At 30.1% G+C, this 13,701-nt stretch overlaps 1 protein-coding gene across 2 annotated transcripts in view; it reads left to right on the forward strand.

Annotated features, from left to right (window-relative positions):
• Nucleotides 1-8,791: 8,791 nt before the first annotated feature.
• The window catches only part of LOC139487985 (polycystin-1-like), an 84,632-nt gene continuing 79,722 nt past the window's right edge, over nt 8,792-13,701 (forward strand). For both annotated transcript variants that reach the window (XM_071273277.1, XM_071273278.1), the window contains exon 1: nt 8,792-8,952. In XM_071273277.1, coding sequence (XP_071129378.1) covers nt 8,895-8,952 — 58 coding nt within the window. In that variant the 5' untranslated portion in view covers nt 8,792-8,894. The remainder of the gene's footprint in view (nt 8,953-13,701) is intronic.

Here is a 13,701-nt window from a genome sequence, read left to right on the forward strand (position 1 = left end):
TCAAAATTTACAGTTGGTCAAGTTTTATGATGAGCAAATGTGTATGATCGATGGTTTTAAAAGAACTTTGGATGGCTAAAGTAAATAAAATCTATTTACAAACCGGTATTGCTTGATACTTAATCCCTTTATAGAACGTATCTATTTTTTGAAAGTGCAGCAGAAAAGATGAAATCAAAACGTTCTAAATTGCATGCGTCCGAGACGCTTTTCTAAATTTACGTTCAACAGGAAACTTTAAGAAACATTTGCAAGCTGAGCACGTATAAGAAGCGGAATAGTTGAAGAGCTGTTTCAAAGACTGACATATAAATTAATATTTTCTAGTGCTTTTTTGGTCAGCTCTATAGCCAAAGAAGGAGAACTGCTATAGTTTTATTAAGGACACGACAGCTTCGTTTAATTGAACATAGATATATGTCTATCCAACACTGAATTTTTAACATTAATAAAAACAAAATTACATTATCATTTGATACAAAATCATTGAGTTGAAATATATATCGTTATTCAATTGTTCCAAATGGGGACAAATAATATCGATTTAAAGCAAAACCTACAGTTTAACACTCAATAGACCTTAGTACTGACACAAAACATAATTCAATTTAAAGTTTACGGTTCAAAGCAGTAAAGTTATAACTTGGATAGAGTATTTATTCCAAAAAATAACAAAACACATTCAAATGAGATATTCAAATTGTCAATACTATCAAATACCTAATATAAATTTGCAATACTAGTTAGTGAGCTTTTCTCGTCACTTAGCGTCCGTCGTCCGTCGTCAACTTTTACAAAATATTCTCCTCTGAAACTACTGGGCCAAATTTAATCAAACTTGGCCATAATCATCATTGGGGTATCTTGTTTAACGAATGTGTCCGGTGACCCGACCAACCAAACAAGATGGCTGCCATGGCTAAAAATAGAACTTAGGGGTAAAATGTAGATTTGGGCTCATAACTCTGAAACCAAAGCATTTAGAGCAAATCCGACATGGGGTCACATTGTTTGTCAATTTAAGATCTATCTGCCCTGAAATTTTCAAATGAATCAGACAATCGGTTGTACGGTTGCTGCCCCTGAACTGGTAATTTTTAGGAAATTTTGCAGTTTTAGGTTATTATCTTGAATATTATTATAGATAGAGATAAACTGTAATAAGCAATAATGTTTAGCAAAGTAAGATCTACAAATAAGTCCATATGACCAAAATGCCCTTTATAGTAAATTTTTAACAATTTTCATTAATTTGGTAAATATTTACAAAATATTTTCCTCTGTAACGAAAGGGCCAAGTTTGTTATAAGCAGAGAAAAATTGTAAGTAGCAAGAATGTTCAGAAAATTAAGATCTACAAACACATCACCATCACCAAAACACAAGTTTGTCATGCATCCATGTGTAATTTGTTTAATATGTGCATAGACCAATGTGAGCGACACAGGCTCTTAAGAGCCTCTAGTTATATCTTCAAATTTTAATTTCGAAAAATAAGTCTTACTAGTTTTACATTGTATTTTTAAATCATTATATTGAATTGTATGTAGTAATTAAGCTTTGGCGGTTAGAAACACATACCGATTTCCGTTTGGACTATTCAAGCTTGGGGTACACCTACATTTGTAGAGAGTTCAAGAAAGGGAAGCAATTACGTATACAATTATGTCACAAACGAAACTACAAAATTTGGGTGTCGGGGTGTTGTCGTAGCCCTCGCTTGTAATTGTCCTTTAAATAGCTCTAATATAATACGTGTTTATGATACAGTCTCCAGTAGGCACGAACATGATTCATGTTTTGGTAACAACATATTTCTTGATTTATTTCACTTGACAGGTCGGGGTTTAACCGGTTCGCTAATCGTAGACCAGTCCATCTATAGACAGGTGTTTCGGGATAAATTAGTCAATAAAGTGTTCAGTTATTCGTACCATATCTCACATTCAGTTTTTTTTTATATCCGTTTAGTGACACTGATAGATGATTTAAAATCAGTACTAATTATAACGGCAATAATCCTTATCGCAAACATTTTCAAATATGCAAATCAAAACGTAAGCTCCATCCGATCAGTTGAATTAACATTGGTAATACATGTACCAAAAAATTTAAAAGAAGCAAGACCGAAGCGTCTAAACAAAACAATTAAATATACGTGGAAAAAGATGGCATTTTTATGGTCTGGGAAGTGAAAAAAAAATCTTGAAAAATGCATACTCGTATGAACAGCAAGTGGTCTGGGTGTCATCTATTCCTATGACAGTCATCACACACCCTTTTTTAATATAAAATGTAACAAAAAGTAAAATCACCAAAAATACTTAAAGCATATATAACATGATCAATAATGCACATAATGTTCATTTTTTTTTTTGCTAGCACCCTATGGATATAAATTGTGATATATAATATTTATAGGGATATAGTTCAGCAATTCCATGTTCTTACAATGTAAAATTCCGACATCGTTTCGATTTTTAAAACATGTAAAACAAATTTCAACTTATCAAAGCCGTTGAGCCAAGTGTCATTTCTTTTATTTATATAATAAAAAAACAAACTGATTAATACGCATTTATAATACACAAAGTTGAATAACTTTTTTCTGTGTCCTGATTTTTCCGTAAAATACGACATCATCACGATGCGGTTTTGGTGTGATGCAATACCAAAAACGCTTAATCCTTCACATTTATTATTGACCAACGAATAGATTATTTTTTGGAAAAGTGTGCGATATAAATTAGTTCATAAAAAGAATCTGGATCTTAAATACCATTGAACAAACTCAAGAGTAAAAAGTATTGACATGAATAATAAATGATAAGCCATAAGTTTAACTTAACTTATCCATAAATTATCGAGAAAAACTGGATTTTGTACAAAAAATAATGTTGTACCTTAGCTGCGGTATTTGGCAAAACCTTTCGGAATTGGTGGTCCGCAATTCTCTTCTAGATTATAAGTGTCATAAAGGTAAAACTGTTTCTTAAACAGTAACAGATTTTAAGAGAGGGTAGAACTGATCCTAATTGTAGTTTAAACTGCAAAGCAATTAAGAGTTAACATTTATTGTCATTAAAATGTTTCGCGGTTATAACATGTGGTTGTCCATGGATTTATGAGTTTTGAACAGCGGTATACTACTGTTGCCTTTATTTATAAGAAATTAAAATTTGAAGGATCATAGACATATATTGGAATTGATTCGTTAACAGGTAGTTTCTCTACTTTTTTATTTAGATTAACACGTATACCATGTTAACATGCATTCCGTTTAAATTGTAAATATTATAACTATATAAATAAAACATATAATAATCACATTCGATTGAAACAACAATACGTATAAACGGCTGCGCATGTGGAAACTAATTTTTCTTTTGAATATCATAGTTTAATATATTATTATTATCGATTATTTCCATAAACGCGATAATTTTAACATACGATTTACTTTAGAATTTTCAGTCAAGACAGAAAGATGAATACCACGGAGACAATTTTTAAACATAGAAATAGGACAGACAGCACCATGGAAAACGAAAAATGACAGAATTCGAAATACATACAAAAGTGCAAAAACACTACACAATTAAAGACCGACAGACATAAACGAAACCATTTACTCTGGGTATCCTGAAGTTGCTTTATAATAGATATCCGCGTTTTATTACTACTGTTAAAGTCATTGCAGTAACATATCTAGTGCGAGTGGCCTTTGATTGTTTTTTTCCCTAACTTTAAGACATACTAACTTATAAACCAACGATACATATACCTTCTTATTATTAGCGAAAACAGTTTTATACATTTATATATTATACATATATTGTTTTGTTATTTATGCCAACTACTTTATAACAACAGTGGTGGTGTCCTCTTTCTTAAAATTCCAAAGTCTGGTGATAACGATGACCGCATTAGTTTCATCGTACTTAATTATATGATACAACGGATATAGTTAGTCTGTCTCATTTCTTTACTTAATCTAATAGTTGACAATGAGGAGGTCGGTTGAGATTAAGCGTTAATATTTTTAAAAAATCATTGATATGCGTTTGTTAACATTGAAATTTGGTAATCAAATATAATTTATACTTAAATTATACTTAAATCATTTCAGTTTAATAAGTGTTTTTTCAATATTGTCTATGTATTGATTCTTCTGTTCATGGTGTTTTCCCTTAGGATTTTAATTGTTCGTGGCAATCCTTTACTATAAATATATAATTTAAATGTCGTTCTACGTTATGATTTAAAGAGGATTTAGATTTTGTTATGTCAAAGAATCTTCAACACGATATTGTGAATACTGCGTGACACCTTTTTTAAAGGATGACAGGAATTATCAGACAGTTGGCCAGCGCTGCATTAGACAATACCACCGACATAACCCGTCTCTTTTAAAATATGATAGACATATAAAAAATAGCGAACAAAGCATCGTTCATGTAACCTGACTTTGACCATGTTCAAATGTGATGGTCTCATACATTCAGATCATAACATCATATTTTTGGATGTGATCAGGAATGAATATTTAACTACTTTATATCTAGCAAATAACGGAAGTATTTCGGTTGGCATATATGGTTTATTATTAATTTTATTTAATAAATGCTCAAGGTGTAACAATATCTATTAAAACAGCTGATGATTATTTAACTTCTAGTATATGATCGCTGATACTTACGGAGAATGTGTGTGTTTGTTGACTATGCTTTTGAAGCTACATTTTGATTTCTTAGCTTACTTTGAATTTTATAATTATTCAGTTGAATGTATAAGCCCAATAGGCTAAATATGAAAAACATTAAAATCACGAAAATGCTGAACTCTGAGAAAAATTCAAAACAGAAATTAAAGTCCCTAATCCAATGGCAAAATCAAATGCTAAAACACATTAAACGAATGGATAACAACTGTCATTTCTGACTTGGTATAGGCATTTTGTAATGTAAAAAATGGTTGATTAAACATGGTTTTATAGCTATCTAAACCTCTCACTTGTATGACAGTGGAATAAAATTTCATTATATTGATAACGATGTGTGAACAAAACAAACAGACATAATTTTAACAGTGATTTGGTCCCATATTCATTAAAGTGTTTAGAATACTTAAGATGTGGGATTTTCTGAGGATATAACCCTGTTTTAATATACAGTGCGATAAGTGTCGTCAATTACATTATTACATCACGGTGCTATTATACTCACAACTAAGCAAACATTCGCACGAAGACTTTATATTCTTAGATGTGGATTAGATACGTTTGAAAATATCACTTGATCCACCAACTTTCTTTGTTATATTATTTTATTTGAAAGTTTTACATTTGTTACAGATACACAAAGTACCGGTACCTTTTCACGGCCTCGTTAACGTTAGTATATAGAATTTCAGTGATAAGGTTTGTACTTGTTAGTGCACAATATATAAATTAATAATGACAAACATGAAACTGAATAGAAATAAGATATTATGATATTTAATAAATTTTATTTCATGAAACTGATTTAATTTTTGCTGCAACCAGATTATGGAATTTTTCAAATTTGCCTTCTTTATTTATCATTAAAAAAATCTGCTTTGTACTAGACTTATACGTTGAGTCTGATCTTTAACGTGCTAGTTTACAAGAATACGACATCTTATTCTGATTGGAAGACGATCACATGGTCCAGTCTTTGTTCTGACTCCGTAATGCCGCGTGCTTATTGGAGTCGTAATAATATTGTTATTATTTGAATACGTCAGGGATCAAACCCACGACCTCATGCAATCGAATGAGCAATCTACTACGAGACCATCGAGGCGATGTCTTTAGATTGAAAACCAATAAAAAATTGACGAAATTACCGTAACAGTTGACGTTGGACGAAGCTATGAAGAAATATTATTTGGCAAACATTGGTTTGTCGGTTATCTGTTAGTCTCTAAATCACTTGTTTTTATTGTATTTTATAAATATATTTTTTTTCTTAATACATCAATTCAGTTTATATACTAAAAAGAGTGGTGAAAGAGACCGACAAATAATCAAACTCATAAATCATAAAACGAACAGACTATGCAATGGCAAAACGAGGATACAAGCACAACATAAAAGACTAGAGACTGACCAACACGAACCTCAGCGAAAACCGATTCTGATCTTAGTAGTTCCTGAAGGGTAGGTATACAAACCCTGCTTCACAGGTAGCATCCGTTGTGTTGATCATGTAAATACACAGTTGGAGCTTATTCGTCGTCATGATAGTATCTATTACATTTCCAATTTCACCACTTGAAAATCTAGATTTAAAAGCTTTCTTGTAAGCTGCAAAAATCATAATAGAAAAAAAAAACCAATTATTTTAATATTGTATCAACTGGAAGATTTATATTCTGCATATGCATGCTGAAATTTTGCTACATATATAAATGGAAAATTACTCTCAGTCTATTAACTTATCTGTTATATTTATTGTATTTTACTTTTGATAATTAAATTTTTAACTTTTGATAATTGATAATTGACCCGAACTATATATTTTTCTTACAATGTATATTGATAATGTATCAATTATATTTGATTCGTGTCTGACCGATAGGAAAGTAAATAAATGATACGTTACGTTCTTATAAAGTATTTATTTGATTATACTCATATGATATATCAATTTGTTAAGTCTATTATTTGATGCTTTGTAATCTGTTATGTGATATCAGAAGACAAATAATGTTTACCTACTAATTAATGTATAATGATAAACCCCATGTGGTTGCATTGAATATAAGCTTAGATTTTTATCTCTATCAATTTATTGAACTAAATAAGAAAATTCACTACTGTTGTCTCGCTTCTCAATAACAATATACATCAATAAATGCATGCATTCCATAACAACGCTACTGTTATATAATTAAACAAAGATAAAGAAATTGTAAGGATATAAATTCTGTAATTAACTATTTGCGAGTAAAGCAAACAGCTTTAGGGAAAGTAAGATGGAGTAAATATTTTTTATAGGAGACAGCGTTCTCTAGTTAATAATGAATTAGTTCATTAAAACGATCTAGTATATACAATAGAGAACAGAGTGAACTTGACCTGAAGCTTTAAAAAAAACATATAGGATATTGATTCATGTGTCAAACATATTAATAAAACGTTTGAGTGCTTGAAACCCCCAAAAAGCAACAAAAACGTTGATCATCTTTGTCTGACGTATTTAAAACCTTTGCATGATTACCTAATTTAAGAACTAACAAGAACAAATGTATCCATTAAATAATGCATATAACTAAGAATTGGCTACAGGACAGATACTAAATTTAAATTATATTTAATTTGAATAGGCTGTGTGATAATGTTTACATATAGAGGTAAAACCATAGATGACAACTTAATGAAATTACAACCAGGACAAGAAAGTAATTTGTGAATCCATAACGCTATCATTTTTTTTTAAATTGCAGCTAAATATTTACATGGCCATCTCCCTGTATAACTTTAATACTGTATCAATAGCAACCATTAATTTACATCAAATTTTGTAAAGTCTTTTATGACGAATTTTGTAAAACAAATCATCATGATTTAAAATGTAGATTGTAGATATACACACTGCATTTAAACTATCGATACATGTAAATATATATTATTCTCGTACATCAAAAGGTCAACATTAGCTGTGAAAATGCAATGATGCAATTTTCTCATAACGTTTACTGCTCAGTTTGAGTGATATATCCTTACAATACTCAATGGATAAGCTCAACTGCAAAACAACTTTGCCTTTTTTATTAAGGCATATTTATAGTACCTCTGACTTTATTGGCATACAACATTTGTATCTCGATTGAGTTTTGCATAATCACTAAATCGTAATGATCTGCTTGAATAACATCTTTTCCTGCTAAATATAAAAAAAAATAGAATTTCTAACACAGCAAAAGATTGATATGTATATGTGTGTGTACACAACGAGAACCACAAATAATTTTAGTTATAGGTTCAACTTCCTTGTCAAGGCTCAGAACTAAACGTTGGATCAACTAAGTATGAATTTATAACATTGGACAATAACACTAAAAGATAAAACAAAAAAGGTTGACAAAGTCGTCAACGCTGGATATATGTCTATCAATACCTCAAGGAACGTATATCATGTATATAAAGTTATCAAAGGTTCCATGATTATAATTTGATACGCCAGATGCGCGTTTCGTCTTCATAAGACTCATCATCACGCTCAGATCAAAATAGTTATAAAGCCAAACAAGTACAAAGTTGAAGAGCATTGAGGACCCAAAATTCCAAAAAAATTGTGCCAAATACGGCTAAGGGTATCTATTCCTGGGATAAGAAAATCCTTAGATATACCTTGCTTAGTCACATTTTTTTTTTTAATTGGGTATCCCGTGATTTTTTTTTCTTATCTATATGGGTAAAAAAAGTATTCCTTCTATATAATTTATCATTAGTGTTTAGAAAATGTTCGAGTTCCTATCTACAAGTATATATAACTTCTCGTTTATCCATTCAAGTCGTCCTCACCACTTCACTGCATACTCTCGTTTTCAACCTTCGTTTGAGATAATACATAAAATTATTCGCCTACTTCTTTTTATTAATTAAGTATATATTTTTTACATCACTTGTTAGTAGGTAATCACTAATTAAAGCTGCATACACATGGTACAGGTCTCCTCAATATATTGACGCCATAAGGATACTGATGAGATTAATAACTTGATATTTGAAAAATTAATAATTAAAGTTTTCCAGTAATCGCTTGAAGGAACACATTTGCTTTAACGATGAGTTTTTCCATTGTTACACTTACCATCACAAGTAATAGATGATAATGTCCTCGTGCGAGGGAAGACTCTATTGAACTATGATTTTTTTTACTTATTTTGTGGTTTTATTTTGCTGTATTGGAACAGTTTGTGCTGGTAAGTAATGATGAATTCGTTATTATAGTACTGTCAAATATTTGCAGCAAGTACTTTAATTATTGTATACAATAATTAATTGTGCTCAAATTCACGTCTGTTGGAATTTTGTAATGTTTTGGTTATGTTTTATAGTGAATTTAGTTAATGTACTTTTTATCATTAGTTTTTATATGCTTTTTTTTTTTTAACCCTGATTGATTGATAGCACAGTTAATAGAATAAATTTAGCTCAGATAATAAGTACGTAAATGTCCAGTTCATCCATATAGAACTGAACTTACTTCAATATCATGAAAAACCATTTACGAGGGTTCGGATTTGCAACTATTTGAAAATATGAAAAAATCGTTCCTAATGTTTTCATCATAAAATGCTTATATGGTTAAAATTCATTTTAATTTATGTATATTTCATAAAGAGCTACAGAAATTTTTTTATGTATTACCGTTGAAAACTAGCGGACGAAAAAAATTAAAAAACGGTTTCTAATAATTGCTTCCCTTCACTCATTTAAACTGGTGGAGAGTTGTCTTATTGACAATATTTTTTTCATACTTACGCCCTGCAGCACAATCACAGACCTAAAAGTAATGTTACAAGACGATCTTAGGACGAATAAAAGATAACAATTTCCCGTTTCTTTTTTTTTTTTTTTTTTTGTATTTTGCAAAACGTTTAGGAAATGTTGGTCTTTAGTGCCCTTTAACTTCCTACTTAATTTTTGTCTTTTGCTTTTTTTTAATCGAACGTCACTAATGAGTTTTTTGTAGACGAAGCGCGCGTCTGTCGCAAATACAAAACTTGAATCCTGGTATCTATGATGAGTTTATTTACAACCACTGGGTTGATGTCACTGCTAGTGGAGTTTGTATTCCCCGAGGGTATCACAAACCCAGTAGTCAGCACTTCTGTGTTGACAAGAACTAATATTGATATGGTCATACATGTAATTTAACTGTTTACAAAACTTTGAAATATTTTAAATACTAAGACTATTCTGACTCAGGAATAAATTACCAAAGCTGTATTTGGCAAAACTTTTTAAGAAATTTTGGTCCTCAATGCTCTACAACCTCAAACCTAATGTTTCCCGTTTTAACTTTTATTAATTCGAGCGTCACGGATGATTTTTTGTAAACGAAAAGTGCGTCTGACCCAAATAAAAAATTTAAATCCTGTCTTGCAGATTATTATTTCATATACAGACAAGAAGAAATTAAATGCATTTGGAACTTATTTTTATCGGATTGTTATTTATTTCTGAAGATCAGTGGAGCTATAAATCTTAATAGTTATCAAAGGTACCAGGAATATAATTTGTTCATATGATGAAATTATAATCTTTGAGTCAGTTTAATTGAAGTCTGGAGCTGGCATGTCAGTTAACTGCTAGTAGTCTGTTGTTATTTATGTATTATTGTCATTTTGTTTATTTTCTTTGGTTACATCTTCTGACATCAGACTCGGACTTCTTTTGAACTGAATTTTAATTTACGTATTGTTATACGTTTACTTTTCTACATTGGCTAGAGGTATAGGGGGAGGGTTGAGATCTCACAAACATGTTTAACCACGCCGCATTTTTGCGCCTGTCCCAAGTCAGGAGCCACTGGCCTTTGTTAGTGTTGTATTATTTTAATTTTAGTTTCTTGTGTACAATTTGGAAATTAGTATGGCTTTCATTATCACTGAACTAGTATATATTTGTTTAGGGGTCAGCTGAAGGATGCCTCCGGGTGCGGGAATTTCTCGCTACATTGAATACCTGTTGGTGACCTTCTGCTGTTGTTTTTTCTATGGTCGGGTTGTTGTCTCTTTGGCACATTCCCCATTTCCATTCTCAATTTTATTTAGTACGACAGACGCGCGTTTTGTCTACATAAGATTCATCAGTGATGCTCATATAAGCTGTTATCTTAATTCTTATTCCTTTTATTTGAAAATGTGCTGTGATTTTTGTTTTTTTTGTTTTCTTCGTACAATTTTTATTCTAGCAAAAGTTTTCATGACCATTTCAATTATTTATTATAATCTTTCTGCTAAATTTTTAATATATTTTCGCTTTCTATGTTTTAATTATTTTATTTTTTTTGTACTTATTATTAATTTTAATTCTATTATTTTTCTATCAATATAATTATTTATGTTCATATACCTTTCATATATACGTTTTTAGTTCTTTAAAACATAACATTTTTTATTTCATTTTGTTTTGTGGTTAACTTAATATATTTTTATCATGTATATATATATGTAAAGCGCCTTAGAGTGATTTTATTGTTATATAGGGCGCTATAGAAATTTTTACTATTATTATTATTATTATTATATCAAAATATTTATAAAGCCAAACAGGTACAAAGTTGAAGAGCATTGCGAATCAAATTTCCAAAAGGAATACAAGTCTGTACTTTGTTAATTATAAGAAGTAAAATTCAAAGTTACTTATAGTCGACAAACGAATAATACACGTCTTTTTCTCTTTCAATCAATTGGCGGTTGCAGTACTCTAATAAAGAAAGGGTTTATGGGACAAATGTCTCAATGAAACTATTTACACAACCTACAAAGTAAAGTACCTGCCACAAGGTTGTAGTATCTTTTTACACGTCCCATAACATGAACCCATTCTAGATTATTTGCTTGAAAGCTAATTTATAATTATATTTGTGATACAATTTATCCTTTGTTTCTCAGGTAGGTTGTATAGATTTAATCAACAGTGGTTTACTTATGTTCAGATAGTAACAAAAACAAAGGGATCTTATTAACAGCAAAAGGAGTCATACGACTATTCTGATATCTAAAATCTATAAGATGCAAAACATGTCGCTAGTGAGATGGGCCCATATTAACCCGAATAATTCAGTCGTTATATTAAGATCACTACGATAACTCAATTAACTTCGAGAAAAGAAGTGGATAGAGGGCGCTGAATTATTCAAGTTAGGCCCATATTGATATATATCGTATCAGTGAGTCGATTGCTGATGCTAACCATAAACAAATGATGCGTTGATTTTAGTCACTTTTCTTTATAAATATGTTGGAGACAAATTTTATCAATGAGCACCATATGATTATTTTATGTCATTTTAACGGAAATATATGTACCATCAATATATAATTTTTAAGAAAAAAAAGTCTATGGGTATGAAATTGGAGACTTGGAAAAAAATTAAGAAAAGTTTTTGTAGATTGTATTTGTGTTTCTATGCAAATGGTAACACCTATTTTTAAAAATAATCAATCAATCATATTTGAGAAAATATAAATGATAAATAGTAAAATCACAAAAAAAAAAAAAACGAAACTCCGAGGAAAATTCAAAACAGAAAGTGCCTAATCAATGGCAGAACGTGTATATTTACGCTAAAAATTTGTCATTTAAAACTGATAAAATAGCGAATATTCAAATTGCTGACATTTAACATTTTTTCCATTTGATTTTAAATATTGAAAAATGCAAAATGCTGTAACGTGGAGCATTTTCCCCTTTGACTCTGAATATTGAAAAATGATAAATGCTCCAACGTGGAGCATTTTTCATTTTGACTTTAAATATTAAAAATTTTTTTTAAATGTTCCAACCTGGAGCATTTTTTATTTTGACATAATAAATTGGAAATTTAAAATTTAAATATGTAAAATAAAACAATCTGCAGGCGTTATGACACCATTGATTTCCTCTATTAATCTTTGTTAAATTTGCATTTTTTACAAAAATGTTCCAAATTTATCTTTGTTTCAAAAAAAGAAATACCTTACTGGAGTAAAGTTTTATCCAGATCAGTACTATAGAAAAAAAAACAAATAAGAAATAATGGTGCTTTTAAATACCCAAGACATATGTTTATGAAACAGAAATGTTTTATTGCAATAAAATGTAGGATTAATTACTTTCAACTGTCAAATTCAAGGGAATATTATTTCAGACCTATTTTCGTATACAACAGGAAATGACGTATCATGATTTGGTGGTATTACATCTAAAGAAGACATTATTGTTTAATAAACTCAATGTAACTTGTTTCCTTTTTAATGCTTGTTATTTCAAACATTTCTGTCGAGTTTTGTCATAATCAGTTAAATAGTTTGAGAAAAATCTAGTATAATGAAAGACGACATCTACAGCGATTCGAGCAAAATTTTTTCGACAAATCCAAATGAAGCCGCATCTAGATAGAATATAGTGTGGACCAATAAATAATCAAATATTTTTCTCATCTGCCTACAAACAGTTGAATATGATACACAAGATGATTTTAGGAAGATAATTACAGCTTATTGACCTCTTTGTCTTCTTTATAAGGTCTCTTTTGGTCAATTTATACCTCTCATTTCCTCAGAATTTCAACTTTTCAGCCAATAAATAAAAATAATGGGGTAATTTTCACTCATTTATGATATAAATGTTATAAAAAATGAGTAATTGAAGTATTTAGGCAGAGTGAACAATCCATATAAAAGTTTACTGTCTCCAAGGAGGTTTCAATAAGTTCTTACGAAAAATTTAATTTACGCCGCGTTCCAATGAGGGACATAAAAAGCTTCTCTTTTAGTGAATAATTTGTTATTACAGCATTAAAAATAGTTTCATTTACTTATAACTATATATTTATTACAGCATTTCCTAGGAAAGTGTTCTTTCATAGAAGAATATAAGAAATCAGGAGAAAAAGCTACCCAATACACGTGATATGGCTTGTTCTGTCAACTGAACATTCATTGCAGAGTCCTATTTCA

The sequence above is a fragment of the Mytilus edulis genome, chromosome 9, assembly GCF_963676685.1.
Source record: "Mytilus edulis chromosome 9, xbMytEdul2.2, whole genome shotgun sequence".
Classification (NCBI taxonomy): Eukaryota; Metazoa; Mollusca; class Bivalvia; order Mytilida; family Mytilidae; genus Mytilus; species Mytilus edulis.